Source organism: Convolutriloba macropyga, chromosome 10 (assembly GCF_964194025.1).
Source record: "Convolutriloba macropyga chromosome 10, txConMacr16.3, whole genome shotgun sequence".
Classification (NCBI taxonomy): domain Eukaryota; kingdom Metazoa; phylum Xenacoelomorpha; order Acoela; family Convolutidae; genus Convolutriloba; species Convolutriloba macropyga.
The window spans coordinates 43,844,602-43,860,600 of NC_134477.1; the positions used below are offsets into that span (position 1 = coordinate 43,844,602).

At 38.2% G+C, this 15,999-nt stretch overlaps 1 protein-coding gene across 3 annotated transcripts in view; it reads right to left on the reverse strand.

The window, feature by feature from the left end:
- The window catches only part of LOC142348151 (uncharacterized), a 149,026-nt gene that overhangs the window by 31,799 nt on the left and 101,228 nt on the right, over window positions 1-15,999 (reverse strand). For all 3 annotated transcript variants that reach the window (XM_075399361.1, XM_075399362.1, XM_075399360.1), the window contains 3 exons: window positions 10,586-10,715; window positions 1,888-2,015; window positions 239-369 (listed from right to left, as the gene is read on the reverse strand). In XM_075399361.1, coding sequence (XP_075255476.1) covers window positions 239-369; window positions 1,888-2,015; window positions 10,586-10,715 — 389 coding nt within the window. The remainder of the gene's footprint in view (window positions 1-238; window positions 370-1,887; window positions 2,016-10,585; window positions 10,716-15,999) is intronic.

Consider the following 15,999-nt stretch of genomic DNA (forward strand, 5'->3'; position numbering starts at 1 on the left):
AAAAATTGCACTAAAATTAAATGTAAAAATACTAAGGATCTGAACAACATTAATCGTGCTTCAAACAAGACTATCAATTAGTATATAAGCGACTATTAATTACTCCAATTGCCAACAAGTAATGCTTTTTTTGCACATAGTACTGCGCCATATAACGGAACATAACGTATCCCGAAACAACGTCCGAGACGTATCGATATAGATGATCAGCAAGATACAGTGCAGTGAATAGTAGTACCTGTTTGAGACTGTAGAGTGACTGTGATCCAAAGGGACAAGCAGCCATAGATACCTGTCCCATCTCAGTCGACTTCCATTCCACAATTCCCTTTTCCTTGTCCAACTTTTCCTCCCTCCCCAAACATTGCCCTGCACGAACGATAGCATAGTTTAAGTTCTCTGTCACTTTTAACTATTATATATATCTAGCAGTTGTTTCCTCCTGGGAAATAGATACACTATCTATAAATAAAAATCAGTTACAGGATTTGCTTCCGTCTCACCGCTTGAACAAATCTTTTGTTTTCATAAACAAATGAACAAATTAATGCGTGTAATTGGTTAGAACAATAATTTGTATGCATATATAAGATGTGAAACTATCCATCACAGTTACCAGATACCAGCCCAAGAAACCAAGATGTCAATAATGCGTAGTCGCTTTTCTTTTATTATTCAAACATTTTTTGTAAATTTCACCCGGTGAGAGGAAAAACTTCCAATTACAATGTCAATTTACAAATGTAAACTCATTTGTTCAGCTCAACCTCTCAAAGTTCTGTCGAAACTGTTCATATTAACCAATGCCTCGCTTAGGTGAGAAATCAGCAAAAAAACAGTTGCTGTTGATATCATTCTTAAAATAAGAAAACTTAACTCTTAACGGGCGCCTGTCGATATTAACAAAACATAGAAAGAGAACCATTTGATATGTATTAATTGTTTAATTCAAGCAATCTTAGAACGCCGATGTAAAAGGAAAGGGGCCTTACAGGGTGGGATGTGACAACAAAAGAACGATTATATTAATTGGTAATTATACAATGTCTGTCTTTTGTGACCAAATAACACAAAGGTGTCCCGCTTTTTACACCCCTATTCATTAAACCCCCTATCATTCAACCCCGATTTATTCACCCTTGTACCTTTTAACCCCCTATCTTTTAACCCCTCTATCTTTTCACCCCGATTTTAATCTGTCTATAAAATAGGGATTATTAAATTAGCAATATAATCATTTGGCCATGCCTCGCGGATGAAACTTCGAGGAAAGCTTCAACAAAACTATGAGAGGTTGGAGAACCAATACAGCAAATAGATTGTTAATCACTGAACGGGATGTAATTTCACTTCAAAATAACAAGCATTATGAAATACATTTTGTGGTTCAATTTGTAGTACTTGTTACAATTTGGGGAAGGAAATCACAAAATACTCAAATCACAAAATTTTACTTGTTTTTGTCGGTGCAGCTTCTGTAAACATATTTTACAATATTTTGTTGCAACTTTTAAAGAAATTTGAGGTCATAATTAAATAAATTTGAGTGATAGTTTTCACTCGGTTTAAGGCATGAGTGTTCTGATTGTTTTCTAGGTAAACGTGTGGAGAGTTCCAACTGTTGATGAAGCTTTGAATATTGCGACGAACAGTCAACTCATTTCTAATTTGCCATCAAGGATATTCTTAACATTTTAAGTGTCTACATCTAAACAGAACTCCAAATACATAAAGTATTTTTTCGGTTCTGTCAATATTCAACTTGTCGAAATTCAACAGGGCAAAGTTGAGAACATGATACGAAATATACTTGATCCAAATATACCTTCATTGGTCTAAGAGTTGGAGATTGTTTTTTGATCTTTTCTGTTTTGGGGGTGAACTTACTTAAGGTTTCACACCTCCGTCCTTTATACTTTTCATCACATTCGCAGATGAAGTTGTCCTGTGGCATGTAGTTGCGTCTTGATTGCTTCTGGTACACACTTGGGAATGTGACTGAATCCTCGCCTGGCCTAGAAAAAACTGATAATTGATTAATCCATTTAAAAGTTTCCCAAATTTTAAAATTTCTAATGAGTTTTTGAGAGATAAGATGAGTAGCATGTAATAATAATAATAATAAATTGTTTATGGTTGGTACAGGATAATTATCATTAATTTTACAATGATTGCAAAAACAGAACACTATTTGTAAAATCAATAAAAATCGCACCAACCAAGAGCACACTATTAGGTCTCACTGACCTGTTTTCAAGTGCCTCTAGCGGAAAATAATTCACTGTCAATACCTATTCACTAAGGTAAATCAAATTGTTTGTTTTTATAAATTGAAAACAAAACAAAAAGCATGTAAAAACTCATGAAATGCAAATTCCAAATCAAAATAACCGTCAAAACATACAATTTATTGGTTTGTCTGATAGCAGTTTTTTTAGCTTGGTTTTTTATTCTCCTCTGATACCTGACATGTAATCGATCTAATTTCTTCGTAAACGAGTTATGCTAGTACTGATGTTACTTCCAATGGTTTTCAAAAGCAGTATAATATGTTGCTTTTGGCTATTCATTCAACATTGTATCTCAAAAAATTCTAACTTTGGCGTTGAGGAAGCAAACTGTTCACAGCCTCAATTAGGTTCAATGTTTTCAAAATGTTTTCAGTTTTCATAAAATCAGACTGCTTAGAGTTAACTGAATTTTATTCAACCAGTCTTTAAGTTCATTTAGCCCGTCTTTAAGTTAATTTTCAAGGCAATTTAGCAGGAAAACTCGATTCAATTTTGATCAGGAAAAAATTCAGAATCTATGCTTTTCATCACATCGATAGTTCGAACAAGGAAACTTTCAAAGGGGAAATTTTGCGGTAAAGCATTTAATTCAAATTTTGAGGATAATTTCTGTCTCTGTAGTTTTGTAATACCATTAAGACTTGACTAAAGAATGAGCAGCTTTGGTAATCAAAGTCTAGAAATAAAAAAAATCATCGATTTGAACTCTCTGAAAACATGCTCCTCGTTTGCTAATGTACAGCTATCAATATATATTTTTTCCAATTGACATCCAAATTTCTATTAAAAGAGGTAATAAACGAAAATTTACGCTGCGATTAGTGGTTGCCTAATCAACAAAAACATAAAAATGGAGAACTTTGCATACTCTGGAGAAAAAATCAAAAAAAAATCCACCAATCGAAAGTCTCTCCATAAATTAAATTCATCTCAAATAAAAAATTATGAGTTTATGATTGAAACAACTAAACTATTTTTGGGATAAAAAAGGTAGATATCTTCAGTTTACAACGAATATGCGGAATTGAAACTTTGAAACCAACAGGTTTTTTTTCGAAAATTTATAGACAGCTGTTAAAACAAGTAAGGTCAGAATCATCTCCGAAAAGACCGTTCCTTGTAGCAACCTACATAATCAAAAGCTAAGTCTTACCATCTTAAAGTTCAGGTCTTCAAATCCAACTATGAAAAACAATATCGCGGATTGTATGCGTCCTGTTCACAATTTACGGCTTTTGGGTGAGCTTTCCTTTGTAAAAGCTACGTTTAATCAGCTGACGTTTGATATTAATTAGTACTAGCTCATATACAGGATTATCTTTTGCTGCATTATAGATACCAAACTTTAATTTAAAAATTAATTTATAAAAAAAATGTTATTTTCCAAATTACAAATAGTCGTCTATCTCTTCAAAGAAAAAAATATTTTCAGTGGTTGGACGCATCAATTATTGAATTAAACAGCGACGTCAGATGGCAATAACATTACAACGCACAATCGAATGCTGTCGTGGCTTTGAATATACACCCAGTTTATTGCTATAGTTGCTTAATATTTTGATAAAGTTGATACCTATATTTGGATACTTAAATAAATTAATTTTCAAGTTGTTGGGTTATGGACTTTCGCAAGCGGAATAAAAAGCGTTTTTAACTAAGTAAAAGAATTAATTTCTCAAAAAATGAGAGAATAACAAAATGATATTCTACAGTAGAATTTAGAGATTTACAGGAGAGATCTGATTATAAGATCAAGATGGTGATTTGAATTTGGGGATGAAAAAGGACTCAAAAATCAGCTGTATATATACCCATTATCAGTGTGAAAAAGTCAAGATACAAAACTAATCTTAGCACCGTGATTTATAGTGGGGGTCGCAAAGGTTACCCAATATGGTTTGCTTCTGCAAATCAGTCGCAAAGGGAACCATAAATGGAATGCATTTGCACTTTTCTAAGAATTCATTCACACTTCCGGAGATATCATCATCATTTAATACATGCTGGGAAGATTTTACATCACTTAATCTAACTCTAATAATAGTTATCTAGATTCACCAATTTGAACCGAATATTGATTCTCAGCACCATTTCTTGACGATTCATTTATATAATTTCTTTGATCAAAATCAAATTGCTTGTCTTTCTAATCTGGTAAGTCAAACTTTCTTTCTAATTCTCACTAAGTTTAAGACTATAGTTTGATCGAAATTCTAACACCCCCACTCAGACTTGAGCTGATTGCGTAGAGTCTGTTCCCATCAAAACTGCTCTGAATGTTTCGACTTTCGAAACGGGTAAGGACTTTGTGAAGATGTCCGCTGCCATTTTGTCTGTAGGAACGTAATGAATTGAAATAGTCCCATCCTTCGTCTTGTCCCGGATGAAGTGAAACTTTGTTTCGATGTGCTTGCTCCTTTTGTGCATGACTGGGTTTTGGCAGAGTCTGATACAACTTTGGTTGTCTTCTCCAATTGCTATTGGACGTTTCTGTTGGATGCCAAAATCCTCTAGAAGTTGTTTCAGGTAAAGTGCTTCCTGAACTGCTGCTGCCATGCCCTGATATTCTGCTTCTGATGAAGAAAGAGCAACTGTGGCCTGCTTCTTGACACCCCAGCTGAGTGCTGCGCCACGTCCGTTGAGCTTGAAGTAATAGCCCGTTGTTGATTTTCTGTCGTTCACGTCTCCAGACCAGTCTGCATCACTTTCCCCCACTAAATCATAACTAGCCTCTTTTGTGTAAGTAAGTTTTAAACCTTTTGAACCTTGAAGATATCGCAGAAGTCGTTTTCCGCACATCCAGTGTTGATTGGTAGGAGCATTCATGTGTCTGGACAGAATGTTGACTGTGAACATGATGTCTGGCCTCGTCTGTTTGGCCAGATACAGAAGTGATCCAACCAAGCTTCTGTAGATCCTCTGGTCCACTTCATCGTCTCCGTTCTGTGCTGTCTGAAGTTTCAAATTCAAATCAGCTGGAGTTCTTGAGGGTTTGCATTGATCCATTTGAAACCGCTCAAGCATTGTTTCTATGTAGCGTTCTTGGTCGACTGTGACTTTGCCCTCTTCTCGTCTGATTCTTAGACCCAGAAACCAGTGTAGTCTCCCTCTGTCTTCCATGTGAAAGGTTGCTTCTAGTGCCTTCTTGACATCAGAGACCACTGTCATACTTCTTGATGCTACTATGATGTCGTCAACCCAGACCAAGATGAAGGTGTGATCCTCTGCTTCTGATCTTGCGAACAAGCAGTGATCGTTCCTGCTTCTGGTGAACCCCTGTCTCAGTAGGAAGTTTGCCAGCTCTTTGTACCAGTTGTTAGCAGCCTGTTTCAAACCATAAATTGATTTATTTAGTCGACATACTAACTTCTCCCCATCTGATCCGCGTTTTACAAACTCCTGTGGCTGTTCCAGATACACTTCTTCCTCGATTGGTGAGTGCAGGAAAGCAGTCTTGACATCAAATTGGTGCATCACATGGCCCTGCTTCGCTGATAGCTGAAGTAGAATCCTGAATGTCTCTGGCTTACAGGTAGGCGCAAAAGTCTCAAAGTAGTCCAGTCCTTCCACTTGTTTGAAACCTTTCGCCACATAGCGCGCTTTGTATTTGTCCAATTGACCACTGGGTCCCAATTTCACTTTGTAAACCCATTTGCCCGGTATGACGTCCCTGTCTGTGGGTGGTCTCACTAGGTTCCAAGTCTCGTTGTCTTGGAGTGCCTTGACCTCGTCCTTCATTGCCCGGTGCCACTGGTCCCAATCGTCACCTTGCTTGGCTTCGTAGACTGTTTTGGGTTCCACATAGTCGCCCTCAGTCACAGCAAGATGGGTCCTGACTTCTCCAAAAAATTGCGGAACATTCCTTGCTCGTGTCCCTCGTCTGGGCTCTGCTCTGTCCGCGTGTTCCAGTGCATCTTCATTGAAGCCAACTGTCTCTAACTGTGAGAAGTCTTCTGTGTCACTGTCTTCCAGGGACTCTGAGTCTCTGTGACTCCCTCTTGTTGCAGTAGATCCTTCATCTAGTGCTGTTTCTCCAACATCCGAGGCCTCTTGTCTCAGTGTTGTTTCTTGAGTATTCACGCTCCCTGCGTCATGCCACTCCTCCTTTATTGCAGTAGATGTGTTTTGTCGTTCTCTGTAGTCATCGTCTTGATGACCATCATCTGGGTGCCAGATTCCCAGTTCCAACCCATCATCTAGTAGGTCCGCCGTTTCTTTGTTGTCAGGGATTGAGCCCACTTCAGACTCCTTGATGATCCCATCTCGAACTGCCATCACCTTGCGTGTGATGGGTATGTACACCAGGTATCCGTTTTCTCCTTCAGTGTAACCCACAAACTTTCCTTCCAGTGCCTTGGGTTCAAGTTTGCTGACTTCTCTGTCCCTCTTCCTCATGAAGACTGTGCAACCAAAAATAGATAATTTACTAATTGAAAGCTTAGGTTTTATACCTCTCATCAGCTCTGCTGGGCATTTTTCTTCTCCTCGTCTCACAACCAAGTTTCTGATCCTTGCTGCGTGAAGAATTGCTGCTCCCCACATCATCTGGAGAAGTCCTGAGTCAATGAGCAAACATCTTGCCATCTCCAGCAGTGTCCTGTTGCACCTCTCAGCTAACCCATTCTGTTGTGGCGTTTCTGATATGGTCTTTTCCTGTAGAATGCCTGCATCTAAGCAGTACGTCTCGAACTGCTCTGAGAGAAACTCCTTCGCATTGTCTTGCCTCAGCTTCTTGGGCGTCCCCACACTGAGAACAAATTTCTTCAGGCTGGCCAGTGCTTCACTCTTTGCCTTAAGCAAGTCCACAAACACAAACTTCGTGTATTGGTCTGCAAACACTATGCAGAACCGGAACCCTGACAGTGACTCTACTCTGAAAGGTCCCATCACGTCTGTGAACACCCTCTCCAGCTTCTCTTCTGCTTGGGTCTCTGCCACTCTTGGTACTGGAGTCTTTGTGATCTTGGCCGATGCACACACATTGCATACATCATCGAGTTCCCCCACTGTCTCTGGTGCATTCCTGACCACATCTGCTTGATTCAAATGACCCAATCGTCTGTGCCACTTCCTTGCACTGTCAAGTTTCACGCTGTTGGAACTCATCTTGAATTCTAGAACGCTGCAGGGTAAGTAAAACAAATTATTTTCTTGTGTTAGTTTTACCCGAGTTCCCTTCTGGAGTTTCATGCAGCTGTTTCCTCTCTCGAAAGTGAAGCTATGTCCCCACTCCGTGCATCTTGAGACTGATAGGAGGTTTGAAGAATAGTCCGGCACACACAGAACATTTTTGAGTTCGCATTGGAATTCCCCTTTGTTTGAGGGTATGCTGATCCTCACACAGCCTCTGCCCACCACTCTGGAAGCCTCTCCGTTGGGATTTCTGACCACTGATTGAATGGGCAAAAAGTCCAGGAACGCATCGATGTTCGTCACTATGTGATCTGTACAACCACTGTCCACTAGCATGCCTGCTGTCTTCCACTGGGTAAGAGCTGCCCAGCATTCCTCGTCTGGTGTAGCCAATGTTGGACCCATTGCCACTGACTCATGTTTGCCTCCATCTCTTTGTCTCTTGCATGCCCTGTCTAGGTGACCCTTCTCACCACACTTGCTGCATTGTGCTGACTCCTTCTTCCTGCAGTCCTTGGCAAAGTGTCCAGGGATCCCACACACAAAGCAGTTTCCTTTCTTGGGTCCCTTCTTGAAGTCACGCTTCACTGCCAGTGCCACTGAACCACTTTGTCCCTTGTGTCTCTGCACCGTGCTCTCATGAAAGTTCTGCAGCCTTTTCCTCAACTCTGTGAAGTTCGTTGCCGGGTTGAAGCTTTCCTGTATTACAAAACTTTCATACCTCATTGGCAGACCATTGAGGACCAAGGCGTTGAAGAGGGTCTCTGAGACTGCTTCCCCTGCTTCTTGTAGCCTTGTGAGCAACTCTTGTCCTCTGATGAAGAAGCTGTCCAAATCCTCAGAATCCTCGAGCTGCAGTCGAGCAAGCTGTGCCACTAAAGTCACCACTGTCGGCGTCTCCACACTCTGAAATCTCTCTTGCAAAAGCTTCCAAGCCTTTGCTCCATCTCCAATGCCGTCATCTCCCACACAGTCATGTCTCATCAGCATGAGGGTTGTTGCATCTAGAGTCAGTGCCAGATGGCACCACACATTGTTCCGTTTCTCCTTGATGTCTGCAACTTCCTTCTCATATGCATCCTTCAGCACCTTGTGGTTCTTCTTTTCATCATTGGTTGCCCCATTGGCCAGTGGCGCAGGCTCATTGGGTTGCTCCTCTGTCCCCAGTAGTGATTTGTAGAGTCCCTTCGTCTGCATCATCGCCACAAATCTTGTGCTCCAGATTGGAAAGTCCTGTGCCTTTCCTGTGTAGGTCAGCAGCTTCACTGTCTGTTGATCCATTGAAGTTTGAGCAGGCAAAACAGTTGTGAAAAGAAAAGGTACTAAGCAGAAAAGGATTATGACTGTCAACAGCAAATTAGTTTTGTTTTGGAAATTAATTTTATGACTTAGAAAATTGCTGGGCCCATAACCTGTTGGGTTATGGACTTTCGCAAGCGGAATAAAAAGCGTTTTTAACTAAGTAAAAGAATTAATTTCTCAAAAAATGAGAGAATAACAAAATGATATTCTACAGTAGAATTTAGAGATTTACAGGAGAGATCTGATTATAAGATCAAGATGGTGATTTGAATTTGGGGATGAAAAAGGACTCAAAAATCAGCTGTATATATACCCATTATCAGTGTGAAAAAGTCAAGATACAAAACTAATCTTAGCACCGTGATTTATAGTGGGGGTCGCAAAGGTTACCCAATATGGTTTGCTTCTGCAAATCAGTCGCAAAGGGAACCATAAATGGAATGCATTTGCACTTTTCTAAGAATTCATTCACACTTCCGGAGATATCATCATCATTTAATACATGCTGGGAAGATTTTACATCACTTAATCTAACTCTAATAATAGTTATCTAGATTCACCAATTTGAACCGAATATTGATTCTCAGCACCATTTCTTGACGATTCATTTATATAATTTCTTTGATCAAAATCAAATTGCTTGTCTTTCTAATCTGGTAAGTCAAACTTTCTTTCTAATTCTCACTAAGTTTAAGACTATAGTTTGATCGAAATTCTAACACAAGTGGTTTTTTAATGAGCAATGAAAAAATAATGAAGGCTAATTTCAAGTACATATATATACATTAACGGCAATTTGTTCAGTCTACGAATAATCAAGACATAAAATAAAAAAATAAATAATGAGTTTTTCTTTCTATAAAATGTGTAAAGAAAATTTTTAACTGTTCACTCAATGTTTGTTTATCAGCAGACATAGAAAACGCTTTCAGTTTCTCTATTTTAGCCGTTGTTCTAGAGTTTTGATCTATTAGCGATTGATTGTGAAAAAACTCAAGATCTAAGGGTCAGTATATCTAGGGTATGAATTTTTGTTCTCACTCTTTTGACTTACATAAAAAAAACTATTTCTGATTAGCAGTTTTCCTTGTGCAGACTGTAGTTTTTGAGGTCGAAGATAAAAGCAGCAGAATGTTTTAACAAGAGCAGCCAATTTAGCACTATTGCCCAGCTCGTATACATTTCGAGCGGCTTTTTCACGCTACGTTACTTAATTTAAAATATAAAAAGCTCTCTACCAAGTGTTAAATCAAAACAGCGACAAATATATTTTTTGTTACCCAACTCTAACAAGTTCTTGTTAACTCTTACTTCTTTATCTTGCTTGAATAGGATAATCATACTGGTCATAGTATTCCACTAGAATTCAAAACTCCATCGAATTTAACAGTTCTGAGCAATTCCTCCAATGTGACTTGCTTCTGTTAAATATTTGGATATAGTTTTCAAACTCAACCCTAGATACGTTTGCAACCAGTCGCGAATGTTGATCGGACTTAAGAAATTCAACAATAGGTCAAGGACAGATTTTTAAAAAACAATTGGCGCATTTTAAAGCCCATATGGCAAGTCACATTGAAGACAAAAATTAAATACAGTTGTGTTAGCGAATATTGGGTTTTAGATTTTGGGTACTTCAATTTTTCTCTTTCAATCAGAGTAAATCAGATTGATAAACTGAAAAACAGCAAAAAACTTTTAACGCAAGGAAACATATAGTGCATCAAATTCATTTTTGCGATCCCTATTTGGAAACAAACGGCTTTGTTTGATTGAAATCTATTAGAAAAAGTATTGCTCGAGATCCAAGAGTTGATTCAGTCACATTAGACCATGACCTGTGATTAGATTGGACAAACCTGTAGTATGACGTAGGAACATTAGTCCTACCCCCTTGACCCCGTTTGGTTGAGATGGCTTGGAGACACTGGCCTCCATTCAAACACTCATTCGTCACACATGGCTGGTTCATTTTACTACAGTCTTCGCCTACAAACGGACAAAAATTAATTTAAAACAACATTGCCGAAATCAAATGAATTAAATGTTCTTATTGAATGTCAAATAGCACGTGCTTCAATTGGATATGCTTGGCTTTAATCACGAAAAAAGATTGCACAGAGAAATTATATTCTGCAACTCTTTCATAATATCATTTCTTCTGAAACTTATTATCTGAGGTGGATCTGTGTTGATGCTTCGATTTGTGGGTTTAAAGTGTAACGAGCACAACTTGAAAACAGTTGGATCAATCCATGCCTGTTCTCAATCACCTCAGCTTAGCATACAATTTTCAGATTCAGTTTGAACATGGAAATGAATTCCATTACACAGTTTGCAACGCAACATGTGAAGTTTTTCTGCTTTCAGGTCACAAGCACTCTGTCAAACTTCCTTTACTGCACTCGCGAAGGGCGGAGGGCGTACTATTGAAGTTAGTGACGTACGGAGGCGAAAGAAGCCAAATTAGAGGCCAATAAATTAGTAGGATAGTTCCAATTGTGAGGTGGTGATAGTGGAGGAGCAGGAACAACAATTCATTCTGCTGAGATTAAGTACGACAAAAATTCCATTAAATCTCTTCTTGGAGTTCCTTAGGCCGATTTTGAAAACTCATGAAAAGCATTTATGAAATTATTACATCAATTGGAAGACGTCAAGAGACTTACTATAAAATGGCAAATCTCAAATATTATTGGAATCTTCAGCAAACCCCTTTAATCTATAATAAGGCTACAGAGAGGAGTGAGTTCAAGAAGGCGATCTTTTGGGTCGGATCCATTGTTGTTTTTGACTTTATGAGCATTGATTTTGAGAAATGGGGACAGGATTCTTGACCTAACACAAAACACATGGAATTTAGATGTTGATTTAGCAGAACAGATCAAGCAAGATCTACCGGCTCAACTCAAAGAACCACTAAAGGCAATTCCAAGAAAAAAAATCTGATAGTTGCTCAAAAAGAGAAATATCATCTATTAATAGAGAAGTCAAACGCAACGAGCGAGTTAAATTAGATGCTAAAGCTTTTCAGCAACTGCTATAAGACAAGTTAGATCATTTTTTTGGATCAATTACCTCAGAATACGGCAGTCAGCAGGCAAGCTCTCCAATAGGTTTCAAATCTTTAGGAAAAACAATCTCAATCAACTTAAAGCGGTGTTAAGGGTGTATCTTCTAGCGTCAAGCAACCTAAAGAAAAATCACAGTCTGTTTTTTTTCACAGAGACCAATATTTGAAATGCTCTAAGACTCGGTGCATTCAGTTTGCCAGCATTCACGCAAGGCAAAAGTCGCCTCTGATCGCAACAAAATTTTTCACCTGAAAGAAGATCAGACAATCGTGAGTGAAAAGGCAAAATTTGCGTCGGTGAAGGCTCCTGAATCAGGCAATAGTATTTGCATCTTTTCTGCCTGCTTCAATTTTATTTTTTTTCTCCTAATGAATTTCGGTTTAGCGTTGAGTAGAATGAACGTTTACGACTAACAGTAAAAATGCTCTCATTGCATTTGAGAAACTTTTTTTTCCACAGACCACTGTGAAGGCCGATTATTAATAATTTCCTCAAACTTTTATATTGTTAAAAACAAGTTTATACCGACATATTTTTTTCCAAATTTAATACAACTGTGAACGGATAAAAATGGCCCCAAACGTGCGAAAAGGCAGACCGGGTTAAAGTCTTTACAAAACAAGCTCACTAAAACTGCTGTAAACCAAAATTACGGTTTACACCTGGTAATAACAAAGTGTTAGTTTGACTTTTATAAAAAATCACAGCCGCTGCCACTTATACAGAAGTGAAGTGAAAGAGCTAAGCCTCGTGAAATTCCGCATAGGTCTGATTCCAAAAATTCCAAAGCTTATTAAAATTAAGCGTGTTTAGCAGACTGTTGTGAAGAATCACATAATTATGCCTGTGGTTTGTTATGGTCATAGAACCGGGTTCCGTTTTTGTGGAAAAAATAAGGAAAAGTGAGAGCTCTAGGTTGAGCAGAAAACCAGATTTTAGTTGAAGTCAGGTTGGCTTTGAAAGAACTAGAAAAACTATTTTCACAACAAAAGCCAGTCTGCCTAATCATTCAATCTCACTTGAGCAGTAAAGTAGTACTATGTCTTGCTAACGTGAAACTTGTAATTTATCTTATCATCGATTTGGTCTTGAAAGTTTGAGCAACTTGAGAATAAGGAAAATAAAGAAACTTTGGTAGCTGAACATTAGGGAGACAAAAATTCTTCTTCCTTGAACAGACGAACGACTTATAATCAGTTCGTTAAAAGTAATAGGCGGTGAAAAATAGATTTTCAGTTCACAGATTTGAGTTTTCCAAACCAAAAGCCTAGATGCTACGTCGTCTCTATCGCTTCGGCCCCAGTGACTAACCTATTCTGTTCTATTCTGAAACCGAATGTACCCCTTTAGATTCGTTTATGAACATAAACAGTGAGCAACCTATGGGGACGCAAATTTTTGGTTTTGAATAGCCCCAACTTGAATTATTGAGTTATTAACCAAAACTCAGAAAAATTATTTGATTAGTTATTTGGAACTTACTGAATAGTTCCAGCAATCGGTTTTATTATTCAGAAAAGCTGTACGATTAGTTATTTGGACTAAAAAAGCAACTTTTAGTGCGACGGTAATTTACAGAAAAAAGGATATAAAATTACGAAAGTGAACTGCACAACTAAGTATCCCGACAGCTTGTAAACCGCTAATAACCAACTGGGCGGTATAAAACTTTCCTTGTCATTGATAGGAAAGCAGCCGTTACAGCCACATGTTATGCAACGGACAAGAAGATGCAATTGCTACACCTAACAGAATACGCGGCCGTGTTGTCGAAGCCTGTTGAACGCTGCTTAACTTCACCTCAGTAGTCGACAATGAATGGGCACCACATTCCTGTAATTATTAGGTACATTATGCTGCATTTGATACCAAAGTGACTTCGTATCTGCGACCAAACATGGTCATTAATGCTGTTGAGAAGTCAAGACACCCAATGAAATCACCAAGAATTGACAGAATAGGTTTGTTGAGCAGACAATTTCTCAGCAAGGACTACCTTTAGAGTCATTGGCCGCTCAAGTTTTGGGTGGTGTGTCTTCAATATTCAAAAAAAAGTATTAAAACAAATAGCCTAACTTTCAGAAGACAAAGTTATGAATCGGAGTGATATTTGTCTTTGACAGGCTGGCGCAGTTACCCGCAGTAACCACAGTTCATTGATCTGCTGTGACGCCGCTGGCTCGCATGATATAAATATCTCCGCTTATTTTTTTGAGAAACTCCGAGGTCACCCAAATAGAGAGGGGTTGTATACAATTTCTTTTCAGCCAATGAGAGAAGACAATGACTGGGCGTTAGACTCATCCAATTGGATGGGAGCTAAACAATGATAAATGGCTCTGCCGTTTAATTGCAACCACCCAAAATGTCAGGAGTGCAAAATGAGTGCCTAGTCAATGAACAAAAATGTTGATTGATTTAATTAATGAACTACGCTGAAGTTCACCATTCAATTATTAATTTAATGTTAAATTTCTCAAAGAATTCAGAAGTTACATATTATTGGTTTGCATAACTCATTTAAGGTAGTCAGAGAGGACATATAGAAACGGAAACTAATTTCCGCTAAAATTTTCACGCCGAATGGGCTACTCGTTATAAAAGGCCATATAGTTCATGTTCACTTGTTGGAGCTTTATTTTAAAGTGTAAAGACGTTGTAAATGATGTCGTTAGTTAACCTTTCAGAATATCAGCAAATTTGCATTTGTAGGTCATTTCTGTCGTCTTCTGAATTTCTGCTATGCTCAACAGTGAGGGGACTCTGTCGCCCAGAAGATCGATGAAATAATATAAACCAAAGGTTTTGAATTGGTGAAGCAAGCGTTACTTTGTTACTCTGCAATTTCCCCTCTTCCACTCTTGTATGCTGTTGCAAATTAGATTGCCTTGTAATAAGTTAATTCACAATTGAGCTCGTAATATCAATCCTAGTTATATGGATAACAAAGGTAAGAGAATTAATTGCACATCAATGGAAAAAACAAATTCAAGACAATTTATAATAGTAATTAAAATAATATTACCAATATCCGTGGTTCACTTTCCCAAAATGAACTAAACCAAAAACTCTCACAGTATCCCAACTGGTCTTGCGATTTCAATTCTTTTAAAGTTTAGTTCCACTAAACCAACTACTTTCTCTCGCTTGTTCGAAACCTAACTTCTGAAGTTCTCCCAAAATCTCCAAAGTCTCTCTCTCTCTCTCTATTTCTGTTTCACTTCAATTTATACTCAACCAAATCGCTCTTATCTTAAGCAAACAAACCTTAATCTCTTAAGTAAACATTGCAAATTACACTTTTAATCTCTCACATTCTGTAGGAGGGCTTTGTTTGCTATGCAAACAAAACCAGTATCAAATTACGCTCTGTCATTCAACTGCTACCAACCATTGTTCAACTTTCTCCTTATCTTAAGTACACGACCTCTGGACTCTTATGTAAACAAATCCACTCCACTTTATTTCTTATTTGCACTTGACATGTCAATCAGTGTTTGCTTAGTAAACATTGAACGTTGCTCTGAAAATTCTTATACCTCTATTTCCGCTATAAAATTAACTAGCTGAAATCAATCCCGGTCAAAAATCACGTGCTGAATAAATAACTAAACTCAACCCTAAACCAAAGTCCAATTGTAATTTCCATTTTTGAAACTATTTCATGCAATTCCCCAGTTAAAAACCGCCGAAAAGTCTAATATTCCTAAAAGCCCAAAGTTTCACCTCTAGGGACATCCAAAGGTCAGCCGACCAAAATGAGGGATAAACTTAAAAACTAACTATTGTCACGGAAAGTTCTCTCATAGTTGCACCTACTCACAAAATTTCATGGCCTAACTCCCACTAGAACACGAGCAAAGAATGCACATATTTTTCATCGACCTCCCGGATGACCCCAAAATTCACAACTTAATAACTTGCGAAGTAGCGATCAAAACGTCTTCGGTTAAAGTTTTATAGTAACTATAGGGTGCCACCAACATGCAAGCCAAGTTTCATGACCAACGGATCAGCCGTTGCGAGTCGTTTGCAATTGAAAAATTTTTTAAGGAGTCGTGGGTGCCGAAACCAGAAAAATCCGAGTTCGTCAAAATTGACCGGGGTGGGTATTTTTTGTCACTAACTGTCTCAGGTTATTATATTATTTCCATTTCAAAATGATTCGGCGGCTCAAAAAGGCCAATTTCTGGTTTTCG